This window comes from Trachurus japonicus, chromosome 16, assembly GCF_045865225.1.
Source record: "Trachurus japonicus isolate A0001 chromosome 16, Traja_1.0".
Classification (NCBI taxonomy): Eukaryota; Metazoa; Chordata; class Actinopteri; order Carangiformes; family Carangidae; genus Trachurus; species Trachurus japonicus.
In genome coordinates, this window is record NC_140922.1 from 7,216,497 (window position 1) to 7,238,773 (window position 22,277).

At 41.4% G+C, this 22,277-nt stretch overlaps 1 protein-coding gene across 1 annotated transcript in view; it reads right to left on the reverse strand.

The window, feature by feature from the left end:
* Window positions 1–20,300, reverse strand: part of ntrk1 (neurotrophic tyrosine kinase, receptor, type 1) — a 45,587-nt gene extending 25,287 nt beyond the window's left edge. The window contains exons 1-10 of the mRNA XM_085803623.1: window positions 19,816–20,300; window positions 13,715–13,789; window positions 13,180–13,251; window positions 9,822–9,890; window positions 8,389–8,543; window positions 7,108–7,250; window positions 5,607–5,745; window positions 2,519–2,851; window positions 712–770; window positions 507–609 (exon numbers count right to left, since the gene is read on the reverse strand). Of these exons, the coding sequence (XP_085659749.1) occupies window positions 507–609; window positions 712–770; window positions 2,519–2,851; window positions 5,607–5,745; window positions 7,108–7,250; window positions 8,389–8,543; window positions 9,822–9,890; window positions 13,180–13,251; window positions 13,715–13,789; window positions 19,816–20,012 (1,345 nt within the window). The 5' untranslated portion in view covers window positions 20,013–20,300. The remainder of the gene's footprint in view (window positions 1–506; window positions 610–711; window positions 771–2,518; window positions 2,852–5,606; window positions 5,746–7,107; window positions 7,251–8,388; window positions 8,544–9,821; window positions 9,891–13,179; window positions 13,252–13,714; window positions 13,790–19,815) is intronic.
* Between the last annotated feature and the right edge of the window lie 1,977 nt (window positions 20,301–22,277).

Below are 22,277 nucleotides of genomic sequence, written 5' to 3' on the forward strand. Positions count from 1 at the left end.
CGAGTTTTGCGGCGGATAATGTGTTATTTAGAGGCTGCATTGCGTGCCCCGTGCTCTCGCATTATACGGATATACACGGCGCTCCATTGGGGCTAATTTCGTCAAAACAACTCCAAATGACACCAAAGTTGTCTGGGTGAGTAAAATGATCGTATTTTATGCTAGAAATAAGGTCCAGGTTGTAAAAAACGGAAATTATCCTTTAATTCAGGCCTTAAGCCCCGCCCACCATCGTTTGTGGTTGGCTCACAGGAAAGAGCCGAGCACATCAAGATGTTTAGTATTGAGGAAATATCATAGAAACAGTGAGTGTAGTTATCATGCTACTGCTGTTTGTTTGCTTCTGGTTTAGCAGTGAATTACGTGCAGCAGCTCGTTCTGTATCAGGTCTGATGTTGCTCCTAAAAACCACAGTTTGTCATGGTTACAGTTAGATTGTATTTAGCAAACAGAGATATACAGTAAAATGTTGATTATTAAGCTTCTCGGGGTGAAGACAAACTTACGGTGAATGCCAAATTTGGAATGCTGGCCACACTTGTTAATAACCAAAACCATGATGAGAAGAAAAGTGCAGGCAAACACGGCGAGACCCACAGCCACAGACACCTGTCCAAACAGAGGTACACAGTCACAATTACGTCCAGAAGCACCACCGGTGAATACAGTGGTTACTACATTTGTGATGGCGAAGACGACTCGTGGACGTACCACAAAGACTCGGCTCTCTGGGTTCTCAGTGACGTCCATGTCTGATTTGTTTGTAGGAACTGAGGGTCAGAAAATGAGATTTGTTGAGGAAAACACTTCACAGTTGTGAGGAGACATACTGGAGATGTTGAGGAGAATCAAAAATCAATCAGAGACTTACCTGGATCCACAATGACTGGCATGTTGGAAGTGAGAGCACAAACACTTTGTATAAGCATACGGTGAACAGATCCAATGATACAGCCTGTGATATTCAAGGCTGCGCTCACTGCACTGCAGCCTCTTTCAGTATTAAAGCCTGAGCAGTGAAGGCCTGATATAGATGGAGGTGCAGTGCACAATACAATACGGTACATCTGTTTATCCATAATGTCAATCAATCCCAAGTACCACTCCAATTATCATCACAGTGTCAAGCATCCAGTAATCTACCTCCTACTCTTCTCTTCCCTCCTCTGTGTACATGCTATATAACAATACATGTGTAGATAATTAGGTGCAATATGCAATGAAAGTCAGCGCCTAATACAACCTATGGTTGACATACATTTTATTTTGTTTTGTTTACTATATGTACCTCTACAGTAAATGAATGTGGTCTACACCAGGTAGTGTATACTGTAGACATTAGGCTTCATAATTGCAATTGGTTCTTACCTGGCTTGTTTGTTATGTAATTTATGTGAGTTGGCTGTTGTAATAGTGTAATTTTACCTTCCTATTTATCAATATCATAAGTCACAGATCATTTGAATTATGTTTTGTTTTCATGTCATCGAAACATGATTTAATTTTTCATGTTTTCACTTCTATGTTGAAAATTGTTAGAAACAGTTCCTATAGTGTAATATTGGGAAAATACACTTTCTGAAGCCTGTCCTTATCTACCTGTGGCTGTTTTTGTAAGGCTTAACATAGTGCAAGACCATGTATGGAGTAGCCGTCAGGAAGTGACGTATGCACCACAGGTGCTGAAACATAGTGACGTGTATATAAGCAGGCTCTTGTTCCAAGGCCGTTACGCTTTTCCCAACTTGTGACTATGGCTGTTGCTGTTCGGGAACATCCACTTGCAAGTGAATAAACCGGCAAGACGCTCATCTTGAATACTACTCAGTTTTTGAAAATTCCCACAACATATAGTAATCACCTTCAACCATGATGGTGTAAATCAGTGAAACAATGGTACCAATTGCAAACTCTGTTTAAGGCTGTGGTGTCTGGTTGCCAGAATATGAAGGGGGCTTTGTTACTGACTGATGGGGGCTGAAGTCAACATAACTGCAATCTGCAGTAACAACCTGTCACTTTACATTACATAACATAATATAAGATGTGAATTTTGTATGTGCATATGCAGATTATGGGGCTGGATGCTGTTGTCTCTGCATTGTTATTCAGGAACTCGTTGTAAATTCTCCATTCAAAGCTTCACCACCACTTGGATGATACAATTAATCAAGAGTCACTTGCACATTCTCAGTGTGATGCACCACTTAAATTGAGGGGGCAAAAAATAGAAGCTAACGTTTAAGTAATTAGTGAGCAGTAGGGAGGCTAGATGCTAATTCAGGCTTAATCAGGGATGAGGGAAGTGGTCAGTATGTTGATTCATGGATTCTTGTTTCATGTAGTCATCAGTGCAGAGAAACTAGTTACAAGGGATTTGTCAGGTTGTTTCTGATTCGTTCCTCGCTCATCGCTCTGTCTCTGTCCTAATGGCCTCCTCTGGTTTGTTATGAAACGCTGCTCGGAAAAAAAAAAAAAAAAAACATCCTGCAGCTACAAAACAATTTCAGGAACTCACCGGGAATGATCCCCTCAGGATCAAGCGGGTCGAAGGGGTTGTCCATAAACATCCCAGTGGCGGTGGCCTCATCCCTTCCCAGTTTGTTTTCCACGATCATAGTGTAGTCGCCATTGTTGATGTGGGTGGGCTTGTTGAGGAAGAGACAGCCGTGCTTCAGCGATCCGTCGGCCGACTCGGTGATGAACTGGGTGTACACGTAGATGGTCTCATTCAGCAGTTTGCCGTTGTACAGCCAGGTGATGCTGGGTTCAGGGTTTCCATCCACGACAAAGGGAAAACACCAGTGATGCTGCTGCACGGCGTCTTTCAGGGAGATGATTTTGACTGGAACTGTAGACAGATGACAGATTTGAGAGTTCAGGGGTAGGAAGAGAAGGACTGTAGCTCTCTTTCCTCCTCAGCAAGAGTTTACTATCTTAAGAGCAGCTATCTTATCTTGGAAAAAACACCGGGAGAAGCTACAAGCCAGTTTCAAAAGGTTAGCTCCAAAGCTTCTCTAAAGTTCCTACCCAGTCTTACTATTTCCTCCCTTTTCCAGTCTTTACAGTAAGAGATCTTCTCATCTAACTTAACTACAACTATTCATAGGATTATAATTCATCTTTTTAAAGCAGAAATTCCAAATATTCTACACTTCTAGTTTCACCGATGTGACCATTACTCAGAACTCAGAAAAACTTTATTGTCCATTCATCTTACATGAGATGAGATTCGGCTCTGGCAAGAAAAAAACAACAACACCACACTCAAGACACCGACAGACAAACAGAAAATTCATTCGTGAATAGATTAAATAAATAAATAAATAATAATGTATGGTACAGTATTCTGCTTTGTGGGCGTGGGTTAAAATAGACATTTCTGTATTAAAAACATGTTTGTGTATTAAAAATGTGTGTGTGTGTTACAGTAAGCATGTGTGTGTAGATGAGCTCCTTCTGTCTGTTTTATATCATTGTGGATTTAATATATTTAGGCTCAGAGGTCGGAGGGACAAAGATACTGTGTTTAATGATGTTACTGTCATGATTTTTGAGACTGTATAGTAATAATAATTAACACATAATTTTTTGGATAAGTTGATGGTGTTCAGCTGCTGCCATAAAGTGATCTGAGTGCTTTTCCAAAAATATCTGATAATTGCTTTAAAGAGTGGGATATCATTATGTAACAACATTCAAAAATGGACTTATTATAGTATTAGCAGCCGAATGTACCACAGCACCAGAGGTAGCTCATTATGCAGCATTACAGTGTTAATTATATTATTATATATGATGTGCTACATATGATGTACTGGATGGATCTCATTTTAACTCTTTCATGTATTTTCATGAGCTAATCAATATGTTTTTAAACAACTTAGTAGATCATATTTGTAAATGCACTTTCCGAATGCACGAGCCATCACGTTACATTTTTGTGCTGAATGTGCACCTCGATCATTCTGTATATGACACAAAGGTGAGTGAAGTGCCCTGCAGGTTCCCTGTGAGTACCCACCAATCAATGTTCTCCATCTCTACTGCAAACCTGTCCTGACCCGCTATGAATAATAAACCCTGGTCGTCGTCGTGCCTCGTGCCCCTGACCACAAAAGCTACCTGGAAGCGCGTCTGGACATGAAGCTACAGGAAATGGCCTCGTTTAGATCGAACAGTGCAGAGACCCTTCATCCTGCTGCTCTTAACCCGTGACCCAGCCTCAGAAAGTGCTGCGCTAAGGAGATACCGAGGCGCACGTCTCTTTACTCAGGGCTAAAGTCTCTTACACCCAGTGAAAATTAACGCTATTATCACATTTAACTAATCATCCATTAGCGACCTCTGATAATCTTACACAAGTGATTTCACTGTGGGGGTTAAAAGGAAGGCTAGAATTATGTTTAATGAGCCTGCCAGTTCTCAGACTTCACCACAGAATTAGACAATGAAACTTCTTTTTTTTTTTTTAACAAATGTGGCAAAAACAAAAAATGATTTGCTCCAGCTGACTCATAGTTAATCAGAACCTTTGCACGCAGAGTAAAAAGATAAAAAGAATATGCCCCGAGTTCACCTTTAAACTTTAAAATTAAAAAAACAGATTGTGAAAACCAGAATTTATATTTTTAAAAAAGCTCCTCTGTGAGGGGGGGAAGCTGCACGAGCACCATATGAATCAATGGCACAGAGAGCCACTCAGCAGTAAACACCCACTGTTCTGGGAGGTAATTAAGAGTAATTAAAGGGCTAGCGGTTAACGAGTGTCCGTCCACCAGGGGGGCTGATGTTGATAGATTAGCTGCACTAACGCATTTAGAGACTGTCAATCACCGCGGATGAAGCGGTTTTCCGGAGTAGGAGGGAAAAGTCCATTAGCACAGGCTCAAATCAGATATTCGCGCGGGTTATCAGCCCCATTTTCCTGATGTTCATTATCTGTCCCTTGATGCTTGTGCATTTGGCTTCAGCTGATTGGCGCCTTCACTCTTTTTGGCTTTATTTTCTAATGAGTGTCACTGAGTTGGTGATATATGATATTGTTTGGGCAGTATTTTCAGTAATGCATCACTAATGCGTCTCGCTGCGTTTTCTGTGGGACCACTGGGTGCTGTCATTCCTCAGTGTTCCTTGACTTCCAGATGCACTAATGCATCTGAAAAGAGGAAACAACAGTAAATCTCCTGGGTCAAGCTGCAAGTGTAATTTAGTACAGCGCGGTGTATATGGGGTGAAGGAGTTCCTTTAAGAGCAAGGAGAGGTAAGTTCACTTTCCTTTGTCCTCACATTGTATCCCTGCATTAAATGGCAAGCCATACCTGCAGCACTTCACTCATATTATTTTAACACTTTTCAGCAGTTGCCAGAGTGAGTGGCAGATGACAGAGAGCTCCATTAGAAGCATGGTGGGTACATACTCGTATTTGTAGAAGGGGCATTTAGAAGAAATCAGTGCAGTGCAATTTTCTTTTCTCTGCCTGTCCACCCTGCCTGCACTAGAAAAATGGCCCCAGTGTGCTCTCGCCCTAACCTCCATTAAGCCCGACAACTTGTATTGAGGCTGTGAGCTTTCAGGAGTGCGGTTTTATTTTGCAGGCACTTACACTCAATGTCCAGTTGCACCATGTCCTCCCTGGGCCCAGCTTGATTCTCCGCCTCGCAAGTGAGATTGTGCAGGTTGTCTTTGGAGGAAACGTTAGTGAGGTAAAGGACCAGCTCTAATGTGGAGCCCCAGATTCTCTTCTGCAGCGGGCGACAGCGGCACACAAAGAGCACAGGAGGGTTAATCCAGATGGGTCACAGACACACAATCACTGCTGGGTCACTTTAGAGGTATACAGGTGACAGGGATGAAGTGGGAGCCAATTTACTCGGCTGTAGATCAATAGATTACAGTGGCCAACTGAACCTTTAAACAAAGCTCTGCTGATCTAAAGAGCTTAACAGAACAGCCAGGAAATCTGAAAGGGACAGAAAACGCTAAAATAGAATAAATACAACAGCAACTGAGTCCCACAGGTATGACCAAGACAGCCACCGATTTTATATCTTTGACTGTGTGGTCTGGGGTCCACTCAGCGCTTAAAGGCTTTCACTAACAGGGAGGAAGTGTAGCAGACGGAGAAAGGTTGAAGAAAATAAAAAGTCTGTCTGTGGCTCTCAGCCCATGTTCATGGTAATGAAGGAACACGTCCAACAGTGTGGCTCACTCATGTGCTTTTAACATTATCTGAACATAAATGAGGCTCAGATGCACAGAGGAATAATATCTCACAGTGGGGAATTTGTGGACATTAAGAAAAAGGAAGACAATCATTTAGCCTTTAGAAACACCAACATATTAAGGATACGAATGTGTACATGCAACAAATCTCCTAAATCTCACAGTAACAAGTCCTGAGTTTGAAAACAATATATGGGTTAGTTAAAACTGGATCTGACAAGATGGGTTGATTTTATTGTAGAGCTCAGTATCACAAATCAGAAATCTCCCTTCAGGGACTTTCTGCAGGATTCATCAAATAAACACTGAATATAATCCTAAAGCTGTTTCCCGATCATAGACATGTAGGCTTTTTTTTTTTTTTTACACATTCTTAGTCTTTCCAAGCTTAATGTGAAAACCAATACAACCTTCATGTCAACAAAAGCCAGAAAATGGATTAAAAAATGATTAATTTAGCAATGTAGTTATAGATAATTAATAATGAATTCAAACCGTTCATGTAACATGTGTAATAAAAACATCAGAAAAAAAACGGCAAGGAGGAAAGAAAAAGAGATCTACGGGGGTGGGGAGTCCATCTTCACAAGACACACAGACTAACCATAACTGATGTGAACAAAAGAGCTCAAATAAAATGTGTCCGACTTGTCTGAATCATGCAGTAGATGACTAAAATGTTGCAAAATGAGGTTAAATGCCGTGGACTAAATAAAATACTTAGAATAGAATAGAATTGCAGCTGTGACATTATCTTATGAAAATATAAATTAGCGTAACAACAGCGATGTGCTGAGTGCTTGATAACATTTTACAATCGGTCTATCATATATTTTCAAACTTGATCATGTGTCATATTGTTACTAAGATATTTTCCCTACCTCAGGTTTGAAGGTGGAGCTGAGCTCATCAGTTCTCCATCTGACATCAGGAGTTGGACTTCCTGTCACCTGGCACTCAAACGTCAGGTTCCCTCCTTCTTGGATTTTGGATTTGGAGAAGTTGATTCTCACCTCAGGCAGACCTGAGAGCAGCAGAGAAAGGTCGCTGATGATATGGTACTGGACTGAGCTGAGCTGGGGCTTTCTAGCAGTTTAGAGAAGCAGCACAGGGCCAAAAACTCTCTAATAGTTTCCTGGCAACAGGATGTTCCTACTGTATGTGATTAAGGCAACAAAGGTGAGCCAATATCTACCCTGCATTTTCCCTGCACCTGCCTGTGGAAGGAATTAATTTGTGTTATACAAACAACAAATGATTTATTTTTATTTTTCCTTTTCAAGGATATTGGATGAAGCTCCATCATTTAAATTTCTTTCATATTTTAAAACATAGAAAATCACTCTGCTTTCAATTCATGTTTTTTTCTGTTGTTGTTTGGCATTTTCCAGAAAAAAAGAATTAAATGACTGAGTTTAGATATTTAGAAATTCATAGTCAAGTTTTCAGTTTTTACAGAATGCGCACTGGATACTTTGAGTTTACACTTCACATGTATGTAATGTGTGTAATGTGAATATTGGACCATGTGAAGACCATGTTTGCACTGACACTTTTTGAGGTTTGAGGTGAGAACAGAGACTCTTTTCCATTTAAGCAGATAAAAGTGGAAACAACCTTTCAGAGTCAAGTTCTGCACATACGGCACCGTGTAAAAGTTAAAGGATGTTTGGAGTCTCATCAGATAAGTGGTCCCAAACAACATGGAAAAGAGCCAGAGTCATAGGGAACTATCTTTAGAGACAAGAGGAACAAGGTCCAGCAACAGATGACCTGACCTCAACTTCACAGTGTCAGTCTGGGAGAATATGAAGAGGCTGAAGACACTGAGACAGAAGAACTGTGGCAAGTTCTCTGAGGTACAGTGTGAAAGTGTACCTCGGGAATTGTTGTTTTAAAAGCACCTACTGACTGAAAGCATTCATAGTATTACTTTTGAAACCATACTCACTTTACTAGTAAAGTGAGTAACCTTCTGCTCAATGCTATAAATCAGCTATAAATCAGCACGATGAAGCTCAAACATCCATGTGAAGCAACAGTGAACAAAACTCAGTGTGGGCCTTATATTCACTATGAAATATTATTGATTTAAAAAATGTTGCAGGTCTCACTGTGAATATACATTTCCGTACAGATATGAAAATGAAAACACAACTCACTGCAGTTCTCTATGACCAGGGTGTTGAGAAGTTTTTCCTCGTTGTCAGTGAAACAAGACAACAACTGGCTGTCCAGGTCGCCGCGGTCGTTACGCTGCCACTCCTGCAGCCAGTAGAGATCGCACGAGCAGATCAGAGGGTTGAATCTCAAAACCCTGAGGGGAGAAAAGGGAGAATAAGAGGTTCTTTGTGTCGGAAAGACAAGAGCTTCAACCATCAAACATAAGATAGAATGGAATATACTCTGAAACTATTTCATTTTAAAGCCACTTAAAATCAACTTCAATTATCATAAACATGTAAAAATATTATACAAATCCTTGAAGAATCTTATATGCATATAAAAAGTAACTTTTTATAACCTCTAACTTAAGATAAGATGATGATTCCATTTTCAATGTGCTTTCAAAAACCTAATGAAAAAGTGAAATAAGAAGAATGTTGTCAATTAGACTGTCTAAAGTCTAGTGAAAGCACAATAATGTAAGAAAGGCCATTGTCAGGGCACCTATTGTAGAGATTTACTTTTAATATAAATGCATAATTTGACAGAATCTTTGTTATTTTTTACATGTCATCTTTGTAGTCATATAAGATCCAAATATAAGATGCACATAAAGTCAGTTAAGAGCACAAAGGCCTTTCTGTTTGTAAAAGAAATGATCAGGTTTGACTTAGTTTAGACTTAGTGAATAAAAACGCACATTCAGCCAGACAAAGTAAATCACACCAGTCATAAACCTTGCTACGCTACAGATAGTTTAATTTAATTTAATTTAATTTAATTTAATTTAATTTAATTTAATTTAATTTAATTTAATTTAATTTAATTTAATTTAATTTAATTTATATATTTATTTAAAAAGGACAATGTACATTAATAACATCACTTCTTTTCTCTTTTTAAGGAAGAGAAAAGAGGAAGCCCAACGTAAATGTACCGTAGTTAGCTAGCTGGGTCGTGTTTCAACAAGTTCGCAAAGAGTTTCACAAACCAAAACAAAAACGTGGGGAAATATCAGGAGATGGGTGCACGGTGGCGCTAATTCTCCACTGCAGTACAGTGCACCTGCACTGTAAGCCTTTTTTTCTGTGATATTGCAAAATGCACATAAAACAGGTGGATGAAAACACATTTTGTGAAATCCCAGAAATGACTTTTTAAGATGCATTTGATTCTTTGTAATAGGCGATAGGTGACCAAATCACTGTGCTTTGCAGAGCGCTGAGGGCACAAATGGAACTAACTATACAGTAAATGTCTTCTGCGTCTCACACTAATGGACATGTTTTCTGAAGAGCTGGCAAGCTGCAGATCTGCTTGTTCAGGTTTGGCTACTTTTTGGCTTTTTCTGTTGTCTGTCCGACCCAGTCAGTGAGTTTATTTAAGACTTCATATGAATCCTAGACTGTCTGGATATAAAGGGACTCACAGGTTGAGCAAAGGCAGAGAATGAAAGACTCTCCAGGAAATGTGTTTCAGTGAGTTTGATGCCAGGTTCCTGTGAAAAAGAGAGAGAAAACACATATTGACAACATATCCTTCGCTTCTTTGCTGCTATACTGTATGTAACACACACAAGAGTAATTTAAGCTATTTATATCCAGTTTGTGAAAAGCTTTTACATGTGGTAGCGCGGCTTTGCCAACATCTTACTTTTCTAATCACACAAACAGCAGTTTATGCACTGAGTTAGCATGAGAGGAAACAACCAGCTGAACAGAATACATCTGTTGAAGCTTGTTGATTCACCACAACACACACACACATATGCACACACACAATACAAGACAAATGTTCTTTTCTTTGTTGTAACCCAGTCCTGTTCTGCAGTTGAGTCACAATGTGATTTGATTGCTCACTTTCAGAACAATGCTTACCTGCTTTTGAATTACTCTCAGCGGAAAACGTTAATGTACCCAAATGGATTCTGATCAATTACCTTGACAAGTATTTCACACCAGCCAGGAGTCACATTCACAAAACTCCTCCAGCACAACTTTCAGCGTTTGCGTAGCGTTGAGTACATTAGGTGATCAGTCACAAACACTCCCTGGGAGGAAGGACACTCCTCGTCTACACAGTTTTAATTGCATTTTAAAAGTTCTGTCTTGTATTATAGAAATGTTCAGTGTTTCAGACAGAATTAGATTGTATTTGTTGCATCAAACAAACAACAGCCCTCACCAACTCATTTCAGGTCATTGAAGGTTGAACATGTATTACAGGCTGTACTCTTTGTGCACCCTGAATGAGAGGGCTGACATTCAGCAAAATTTAAATTAACTACTCATGTCCAGGGTAAAACATCTCTACGGGATGGATTATCATGACATTTTATATCGACATTCTTGGTCCCCAGATGATGAATCCTACTGACTTCTGGTTATCAGCTTTGAAATTGTGAAACATCTCAACAGCCACTGGGTTGACCTCCTCTAGCACAAGGACAGGGTTCAAATATGTGGTTAGAGTTAAATATCTCAACAACTATTAAATGTAAAGCCAAAAAACTAAAACCTTTTTGCGATGAACTGTAAACACTGTGGTGATAATGATGATTTCCTCCTATGTAAGAACTGTCATTTGTCTAATGCTGTGATTTATCACCAGAAACCTGCTGATGGCATTCCCATCAACCTCAAATGCACTTTGTTAAAATTTGTTGAACTTTGACCTGAGCTAAGTTGACCTTTACTAGCAGCACAGCCAATTGCTGTGTTGTCTACTGTTGAAATATGGGGGAAAAATATACATATTGACTGGATAAATATCAAAGGCCAGAAACAATGAAGATTATAAAATGATACATTTTTCAAAAATACTACATCCAAAGAACGTCTAGAGGGGTGCAGAACAACAATTTTACTGAATTTTTTAAATAATATATAAATAATTGTTTTATCAATCAATTTTGACGGGTCCAAAATATATAAATATTTACATCTGGTTACGTTGGCAATGCATAAAATGTCTCTGTACGTTGATGTCACGTGAGGCGGAGCTCAGGGGGAGCCAGATTGTGATAGCTCTGTGGAGAAAATGGCATTGTGCTAATGCCAATGCTAACTAACGGTCAGCCGGTGTGTAACGTTTCCGGTGCAGGCGTGATGCTGCGGGTTTGTCGGGTTCGTCTGCAGGTGAATTAGTGTGAAATGATTCAGATGTGTTTCCAGTCCGCTGTCAACACCGGAGCTGCTGCTCGTTAAATACGTTTAGCGTTAGCTTAGATTTAGCTACTAGCCGCTCCCTATAGACGTACCTGGCAACCAGTACAATTGAAGGTTGGAGCGAGAGCGGGCGAATGTGAGTGCAACACCTACTGGCTGGGAGGAATTAAACTTGTAGCTAACACCTTTAAGCTTTCATCTAGAATGATATAATGGTAATGCTATGATAGATGACTGCTGCTATATCTTATTGTCACTTCTCTCAGACCACTGAAATATCATGACAGAGCCTCTCAAATGACCGTCAGACAGCCGAGAAGCCAGGCTGTAAATAAACTCCCCTCAGAAGATGACAGAAAGCCACACTGGGGAGCACGCATGTGGAAGCCAATACATATTCACTCTGGCAGGGCCAAGGGTTCAATTATTTGTTTTCCTTGCTCCCAAAAGTTCATGTCAGATGGGTTAGCCATTGGGGCTTATCCATTACCAGCTCGATTCCTCCCTAAGTCCAGAGGGGGAGCAGAGCCGGGAAAAGTAGCCCAGCCGTTAGTGATTCTTTAAGACCTGAATGCACTGGCAGGAGAGACAATCGAGCTCCGGGAGGTTTGTGGATGGAAATAAGAGAACGAGGAGGGAGAGGAAAGCGGTCCAAGCCCACACAAGTTCCACACACACAGTTTGGTTTATAGTCGGCCCCCTCTTAATCTCAGAAATACATCTGTCACACAGAAGCACCTCTACTCCACCCGACCCCCGCCCACCCTTTCCCTCCACTGTGAAATATTGATTAAGTGATAATGGACCCTTAGTGGAGTGTATTTATTATGCATCAGTTGTCGATAATCCGCCAAAGTGAGCGAGTAAAAGGTGACTGGTGGATGTCTTCTCCAATTTCTCCAGCTCACCCAGCCCACCTCGCCACCTGCACCGCCGCCGCCACCACTACCACCCATCTCTGTTCCTCACAACCCGCTTGTCTTTCAGATAAACAACATCGGACATGTCGCAAACACTCAAGTGAAACGATGAGGACAAGATGGTGGCGATAAGGGTCAGCTGCTGATGAATAGAGAAATCTGATGCTTCCAGTCGATAAGTCCTCATATTATTAGCAACTGACATGATGTGACTTTTAAAAAAAAACTCCAGGCTGCTTGCTGATATGTTTTCTACTGGCTACTGGAAAAGTAGGGGTAGTTTTTTTTTTTAATTTTTTAGATAAACCAATTTAAAAATGAGAAAAGCAGCAAATCAGTAGTATACTAATTTGTCTAAACTTGCTTGTGTCCATTATGGGATGCTACATCATCCTACACATTTTCAACAACTAAACAATCCAATCTATAAAATCCATTTAGAAAGATGATTAGAGGTGATTTGGCTGCCTTATATGGCCTCACAGATTCCCCTAGACCTGTGGATGACTATTACCCCCATTTGAACAAGCGACTGAAGCCCTGTAATCTAGAGAAATGTACCTCTCACTTCATGTGACACGTGCACTATTAAAAGGCCAGTTGAGCACTGACTGACAGGGACAAATAAGCTGACCCACACACACAGGTCAAAACATGACACGGGAAGGGACAATCCCTTTGTATTGACAAGGACACTTACACATACTGGAGCTTGGGGTTGTTCTCAAAGGCAGCGGGAGAGATGAGCCTGAGGTTACATGATGTAACCGTGCTGGAGGGAAGAAAGCAGAACACGCAAAAATGTTTGTTTCTTATAAATTTTGAACATGTGAACAAAACCACTGGAAATCAGAAGTTCTGTGAAATTCTATACATTTCCATTTTGTGTAACCGAGAGTCAAAAATACAAAAGTTTGGGGTTTGACCACTGAGTCTTTGGCACATTTCCTTCCTCGCCTACCTGCAGGATTAAAATGTTTCTGTAATAAAACATTTGCTAATTGATTTTCTTATTATGTAATATGTAATATGTAAATATAAGTAACTCTATCATACACAAATTCACTTTCTCTTTTAGAATCTAACAGACGCAGATGGTCTATGGCATCCTGGGAAAAACATACAGGATAGTGCAGCACAGCTTTATAGCTTTGTGTTACTCTGTGGTCTGGGTGCATGAATTGCTGAATATGCGTCTTTGTCGTACGGTAAACTGTGAGAAGTGTATTACTTACAGGTTCCTCAGCTCGCGGTAGTTAACAAGATCAAACTCTGTTATGTTCTCCAGGCCGGCTTGGTTTTCTATATAGCTGGTAAATAAATTTTAAAAAAGGAGGGGGAGGAAGAGAGAAGGAGAGAGAGAGAGATGCAAGGTAAATACACAGATTTCATTGTGACCTTCAGCTGCTTACTGCGTAGCTGATGTTCTCTCAAGCCTCTGCTGAATGAACATAATAGAAAACAGACAAAAAAGACAGAAAACACTTGAAAATTACAAAAAAAACAAGTGAATTAATTTCTTCACCAGGGGCATATAAGTTTTGTTTTTCTCATTTGGGGAGTTTGAACAAATGAGTGAAAAAACACTGATCCAACAAGGGCTGAATAGATGCAAACTGGACCTGGCTATAGGCGCCTGAAGACGTTTCACCTCTCATCTAAGAGGCTCCTTCAGTTCAGAGCTGAATAACCATGACCTGGATGACAGAGAATCTTCACAGACTACTGATTTGCCATTTTAAAAAGGTCAGTTTTGTACCAAATACAAGACCATTCCAGTAAAGAGAACAAAAGAGAAATGGTTCTCCTATTTTTACTCTAAGTAAAGCATAGAAATGCCAGTCTATTAACAATAACAATCCACGCTAAAGACCGAAAGCAACAGAGGAGGCTGAATCAAATTAGAGTCACCTGTGTAACCTTTGTGTCAATACTCAGCAGCTAATTACTTGGACCATTAACCCTTTTTTAAAAGGTACAGTCATTCAGAGAGGAGGAGAACAACAGGGGAGAAAGAGGATGGGAAGACACAATGCAACCCTGGGAGCGAGTGGGATACAAAATTATGATAATGGAACAAAAGAAGGTGGTTAGCATCCAGATTCATCCTCATTGACATGTGTATGACCTCCCTGACATCCACTGAACGAACTAATAAAAACACACAAAACTAGCCCGAGATGTCCAGGGACCCACAAACGGCATATCACAACTTAAACTGCTGGATATGGAAAAAAAAATAATGTCTGAAGAGACGCCAGGTAGATGAGGCTGATGGGAAATTCTTCTCAATGAGTCATTTTCCGCTTTTCAGCCTCACTCAGAATAACTAGTGAGCTATAGATCAATCCAGCACTCAGCGCAAGGACAGCCAGCCCTTTTCATGACATGTTTGAATAGATGGTTTGATCGGACCTACCAAGGATCTCGCCAAAGCAAACTCTCCGTCCCATTCTCTGCCCTCCACCCCCCTCTCCTCCTCCTTCCTGTCCTATATACGAACGTTGTTCATTTTGCACAGGAGGACACTTCTTTTGATAAGCTTTTCTGAAAAGATAAGATTCGTCCAATTCAAATACTGAGGGATTTTATCCACGTGACTGTCTTCATCTCTTCATATAAAACAAAATATCCTTGAAAAAAAGCGTCTTGTTCCATATAAAATGAACCAAATGAGCAAAATAAAAAGAAATTATAAAAACAAGTACTAATGTTATTTTCAGGGGGAGTGCCTTGAAGCAATGAGGACAATCGAAGATGGGAAAAAAAAGATGAAATGGGAATGGACATGTAACAAACATTAGATTATTTTCAGGTAAACAGGAGCACTATGGCGTGAAGGTGAGTTTGCTGGATTTTATTGTTGCAAACGTTTTGAAAATGCTCTAAACAAGAAAACAACCAAACAACACAAACAACAGAAAAACAACCTGAATGTGCCTCAAACAAAGAGGTACTTGAGGTTAAATGCTTTTCTAAAATGAGAACTGTATGCTTTTATTTTGGAAAAGAGGCTTGTTTAAAATCATTTACCTTTATTCTGCTCTCCCGGTCAGATGTACCTACTAAAATCAATGTTTGTTTTTTTCCCATGCGTTCTTTGTTCTCAAAACCTGGTGCCCAGTACCCACAATGCAACTCAACCACTGACAGCCAAGTTGGAGATCCAGCTATGACGTGCTATTGGGGGCTAATGAGGTCTCCAGCTTTTTAAAGAAAGATCTACAGAGGTCTCACATCTGTCTAACCCAACACCATCATATTCTTCATTTTCAAACCGCTCGTCATCAGACATCATTTGAGATACTTCATATTCTGAAGCCACAAAAAGCTTTATGCAACGTTTTTATACGTGTAGCAGAGCTCAAGATGAGACCCTTGTGAAAAAAAGCGGTTTGTAAGTGGAGTTCCCCTTTTAAAGCTTAAGACACAAAATAGTAAAATGCAATCTAAATCCAATCAAATCTAAAACTGATCAATATGAAACGATTGCTTATTTGCTCAGGTTTTAAGTGCTGGACCCAACATGTCTTTGTCTTCACTGAAAGATCCATGTTGAGTGTATGTTTGCATAAGGTTTCAGGTTTCACAGTAACATATTGAACCTTAGCTGACTTCAGAATTACATTACTGTAATATTCTAGTAATGTCAAATAATTATCCTGTAAAACAAGTCGAAAACTATGATTTGACAGAAGAATATGAAAACAGCCTCCTGGTGTCAAAGTCTGCACATTGGAGCTGCTCCAACTCCAAACGCCAGGTACCACTAGGAAACAGCAAATAGAAGGTTATGATGTGCAGTTTTTTGTTGAAGCTGTGTTGATTCAGCTGCATGCGGTGTACACATCTGAATAAAGCATCAAGTCATGGAATCCTACATGAACACCCAATAACCTGCCATAGGTAGTAGGTCACAGTTTGTGTTATTTGACAGAAGATCTGTCTGTATTCTGTGGTTTTTGTGCTGTTTTCCTCTTGTGTTTTCCATGCACAAGTAAGGATTAAGCCATATTTGAATCTAAATCTGATGTTGTTTGTTTTTACAGAGTGTTTTCATTGACACTCCCTGTCTAACTTTCAAATGTCATGGAGGCAAATTTAAGAATTGCTTTAAATGCACACTATTGTGCTAAAATGTTTAATAGGCTAGTCAGAAAAATGCTTTTAAATGACATTCTGCAGAGACAAAAAAAAAAAGGCACCACGTTATTTGCAGAGGGCAGTAGAAAGAAGATCCAGCTGATTTCCAGTCAGTCATATGACATATTAGGGCTGCAGCATCTCCAGAGGTTTTTTTCGAGAGAATATTACATTAATATTCATCACTTAAAGAGAATGAAGATATCCTCCTGGAAAGTGCATGAGTTCTATCAGAAAAATATGACTTTAAGTATCAAAACAATAAACACAGATTAGGGCAGCTTAATGGCCCCATTCTGTGAGATATTATTGTCAAGGCAAACAGATAGATGGAGGCACGGATAAGTAGATAGACCTCCAAACAGTGTGTGTGTCTAGTTGACTGCATGTCCTTCACTGACAGAGGCAGAGAGATAGAGAGTTATAGTGAAGGAAGAGATCCTGTCAGTGGCATATTACTGTATTGTGGTGCATTATGTAAGCAGCATGTTTATATTATTCTGTGTAAATCTAGTAATACATCATATAGATAGATAGATAGATAGATGGATGGATGGATGGATGGATGGATGGATGGATGGACACCTGCAGCAATTTCTGTATGATGACAGCCACTCTCAGCATGTGACATTGTTTCAACCTCCCACTTCTCTGTTTGTCAGCTGCAACACACAAACCTTTTTATTCATGTCTGATTGACCCACACAGCAATAATGTGATTACAGGGCAGGTGGGCCCAGGATCACCCATAGCCCATACTTATTGGATTGAGCCAAGTGGGTTGTATATCATCTATTGTTCCCGGGTGGGGGCATTGACTGGCAATTCACAAAATTGAATTTATAACTCAGCGTATGATGAATTTCAGCCCCTGTTCCACAGTTAATGGCCTCTTGTTTGTTCCGCGTGTTGGCTGTATTCCCTTTGCACTGCCAATACGGTGAGTGTTGTTGTTTGCTGGCATGTAGAGCACCGCGGTAAACAGAAGCAGAGAAAGAACCGCTTACTTATTGATTGAACGGTTGAGAGAGAATGTCAAGCCTCACCCAGAGCACTGCGAAGCATGCTTAACTGCAGGCACAAGGAAATACCTCTGAGGTAAGATAAAGAGGAAAGACAGAGGGGGAGGGACAGCGAAGGAGAGCGGGGTGTAGGTGAATAGAGGCAGAGAGCGTCGGAAAATTTACTTACTCCAACCGAAAACAGCATTTCACAAATGTAGCTCCGTCTTAACAAGTGCTAATTGCTCAGATCCGGGGACAGGAACAAAGAGAGAACAGCGTGGCGGTGCAGAGAGTGACATTTAGTTTTCCATGCTGGAGCTGATGGTGGGTTGCATAATAATACAGCAGCCTCCTTTAAATCACAGGTGGTCAGTTTTTTACTTCTTTTCCCATACAAAGTTTTAAAAAGCCAGCGTTTTAAATAACAGTCATCTGCTGCAGACACGCTGTAAAGCTGAGCGAGAAGTCTCAGTTCATCCGAGCAACCGGCTTTGGTTGAGTTTTATTCAAACGCATTCCCCAAGGGAACTGTCCGTCCATCAGCGACGTGATCATGAAAGCACACCAGGTACGGCTGTTAAGAGCTGCTACAGTGCCTACAGCGAGCCAAGCCTCCCTCCAAACCACAGCATGGACCATGAGCAATTTCTTGTTTCATCTGTTGAGCCACAGCAAGGGAACTTCAATGAGGTCAGGACAACCTCAGAGGTACAAGCAGGAACAGAATTTACATTGTGCTCTCTCAGAAATGGAAAAATACTTGATCTCAGATTTCAGCAACAGGAATTAGTGATTCATTCATCTCAACATCTCAACACACACACGTTTAATAATGCAAAAAGTTTACTCATTACACTACACTGGAGCAGATATCCAGATATCCAGATATCTCATGTATATGGATCAGAATAATTTTGTATTTCCAGCATGAAAAGAAGTTACTTTCCGAAAAGAAATTGTAGGACTGATCAAAAGCAGATTAGCTGAGGTTTTTAAACTGACACCTGAAGATGCTTTTCATCAAATATAAAAGAGTCATTATTGAGAATCAAGTGTATAATTGCTGATAGATGGGTGTAAAATGCTTTTAAAGTGTGTTTTGAGGAGACAGCACCAGAGCAGCAGAGTAAAGGTTCTCCTCTGTAACTTTCTGCTAATAAAGTGTAAAAGCATTTTTCAGAGGCCCATTGTTCGGTGGTTTTATTCACTTTCCGCAAAGTAACAATCTGACTCTCAGCAACACGTGCTCGGATAAACCAGGATCCGATGAGGCTGCGAGTCTCTCAAGACCCTGAGGCCAGAGTTCGGTGTACGCCGGACGACACAACATCAGTTCCCATCATTTTATGCCAGTTTTTTGTCACCGACGATCCGTAATTGATTCCCAATAACCATAGTGCCTGAATCACTGCCAAGCTAATGCATCTCAAATAGCGGTAGATGAAGCCACACAAGGGTTTGGCAAACGATGAGAACAAACACTCTCTGTGGTATGAAAACACAGCTGAATCTAAGTGTGTCAAACAATGAGGAATAAACAAAACCACCAAGCCAGTCCTCATTTTGTGAGGGACTGAAGTTATGATACTGTCCAGTACTTTGCTGGATCACTTTGGTGAGGCATGAACATCATTTGTTGCTCACAATGACTGGAAAAACACCCTGGACTGACGTCGGACCTCTGCCGATCAAAGAATAAGAGATAAACAAAGCTGCTCCGATTCAATTTAGTAACAAAATCACTCACAGCATCCTGAGAAACACTTGTTCTGATCAAAAGCAACAGAAAGCAACTTTGCACAACTTGAGATGATAGAGTTAACACAGCTGCTCCATCTTCAGACTGCTGGAGATTTCTGCCTCTGTATCATTCATCCTGGGAACTCTACAGATGATGAGCAATTTAACACCTGGTCCACTGTACGTGAGCAAGTGAGCAAAACCCCAAAACCCAAAACCCAAAACGATCAGCGAGTGTTTTCCTAACCCCAAAATTTACAGTCAGCTATAAAACCAGCTTCAAATGCTCCATTTAAACCAAAACTTTTCCACAAATCCAACCCACAGCAATAAAAGTGAACAGAAAAATCCAGCTTGGTAAACCCAAAACATCAAGGCATGTGAGTGCATCTGAAACGCTCATGCTCCTTTTAGAGGCACATGCAGGGCGGGTGACACGTCTTACTCACATCTCTGTCACGTTCTCACTCTCTTGCGCTGCCAGAATCGGAACGCCGGTGATACCGTTAGGCTCCAGACACTGCAGCATGGCGAACGAGCAGCGGCAGGCCGACGGGCATCCTCCCGAGGCGGGCGCCGGGGCCAGGCTGAGCAGGGCCAGCACCAGGGGCGGGAGAAGCGCCAGGGCCCGGGGTGCCACAGCCATGCTGAAAAGAGGATCCTCTCAGCAGCAGCAGCAGTACAGCAGCAGCAGTGCAGAGGTTTGGCAGCTGGAGCTGGAGTTGGTGTCTCTGTGTGGTTCACTTAATGAAGAGTGAGCCCAGAGAGGTGCTTTCACACACTCCTCTCCTGGCTTCCCTGGCAGGGTTTTAGATCCCAGCTGGTCAGGGTCTGGGACTGAGCCACAGCTGTACTGAGCAGCAGGAGGGGCAGGCAGGCAGGCAGGCAGGCAAGGGGCCTCTGGGGACATGGTGGTAGTGGGCTGCAGCCTCTCTCTTTCTCCCTCTCTCTCTCTCTCCCTCTCCTCCGAGATGAAGGGAGGGGCAAGACAACAGGGGCCAGAGTCACCAGACACCTCGGAGAGAGAGGAGGAAGAGGGAGGAGGGTGTGTGTTGTTGATGATGATGATGATGATGATGATGATGAGAGGAGGAGATGGTGATGGAGATCTCATCTGTCCCCCCCCCCCACTCCTCCCCCCTTCCTCTCCCGCCGGGTGAGAGGTCTGGTGTCCCGCCAACACACGGAGCCAAGAAGTCAGGGCCCTCGGGCGCCCGTTTAGGACACAGCATCAATCTCACACTGTTGCGGCGTCCTCCCCGTACGGACGGACGGACAGAGCTCCCTGTCCTCAGGAGAATTGATTGCTGGACGCTTTGTGATTGTTGAGACTTGGGAGGTCAGTGATGAATTTAATGGCTGTGGAAAATGACTGTCAGTAATAAGCTGTTTTTCAACAGTGTCAACTCCAAGCGGGATTTAATGATAGGAAATGAAAGCAAAAGGAGGACGAGTCTCTGAGAGTGTTGTTTTCCTTCCCTGGCACATACACTGTGCTGTCAGCCTCACAGATGTTGCTACACAATTTGCATGTCGCTCATTGTGATCTTGAAACATTTCAAGTGGTGTTCACGGCAACTGACAGACTCCAACACTGTACAGTAGTGCTTGAACATTATCTCTTGCTACACAAGATTGGACAAATGCACCCTGGTGGCAACTGGTTTTGAAATGAAATAATCTTCCAAACACTTAAAACACATCCCTCTGAAATCTGCTTTTCTTTTCCAATGGAATTCAAAATTCATATCTCATAGAAATGACGGTATTTTTCTATGTGACTGCATCGCAAGAGAAAATAAAGCTGGGTGCAACATGTTCAGAGGCTGTCAGCAGCAGGTGATTGGGTGGATGGTCACAATTATGTTTCCTATACAAAATCCATCTGCTGTTGCAGCTTAGCTGAATAGAAACATAATTTCTAGCAGGCACAAATTGCACCTGCAGCCTGAGGAGAAAACCTGCTTCCATATAGGATGATGTTAACTCATACATGTACAGTATATCAGATATGAAAGGAAAATGGTCTTTTTTTTTTTTTTTTTTTTTTAAGTATATTTTTTCGGCTTTTTGCCTTTATTTTTGATAGTGATGACAGTAGAGATAGACAGGAAATGGGGAGGCAGAGAGAGGGGGAATGACACGCAGGAAAGGTCTGCCCGACGCGGGACCCGAACCGGGGACGCCCGCGGCGAGGACCGCAGCCTCCACACGGGGCGGCCGCCCCACCCACCGCGCCACGCACCACCCCAGGAAAATGGTCTTTTAAATAAAGATGCATATAATATGGCCTGGGTCTACCCATGCTGTCTTGCGCGCGATTTTATTCGCTCTGCAAGTCAGCCTGGAAACCATGGACCCAATTTTCCCGAGAGGGAGCCAATCACAGAACGGGGTAGGGGGCAGCAAGACAAACACACCGAAGCAACTTTGTTGATAGCTTGTAGATCCAACATGGCGGTAGACGCTTTACCTTTCGATGCAGCGTTAGAAAGTGTTTTAAGTAGTTTGGACCGCAAGTTTATTTTGAAAAAAGAGCAACGTTTAGCATTTTTTTCCTCATCGGATACATACGTCATCGGGTATGATTGATACGATTGGCTATAGGCTACGCACAGACGCATTTGATAGACATTCGTGGCGCCCAATAAACGGCTCTGGGCTTTCGTAAACCACGCCTAAAATACGAAAAAATGAACGGTTGATTCCCAGACCGAATCTCAATCTACATTGAGATGAGGTCTGGTGTTAGCCAGGCTATATACTGTATAATACTGAATCAAGCTGACAAAACATTTATTTTTTCTTTGATAAAACACCAATCATATTAATAGTTTTACTAGTTCAAGTGCAATAAGGAAAAAGAACTCCGGTATTTAAAGGTCTTCTTCTTTAGTTGGTGAACCTCTGA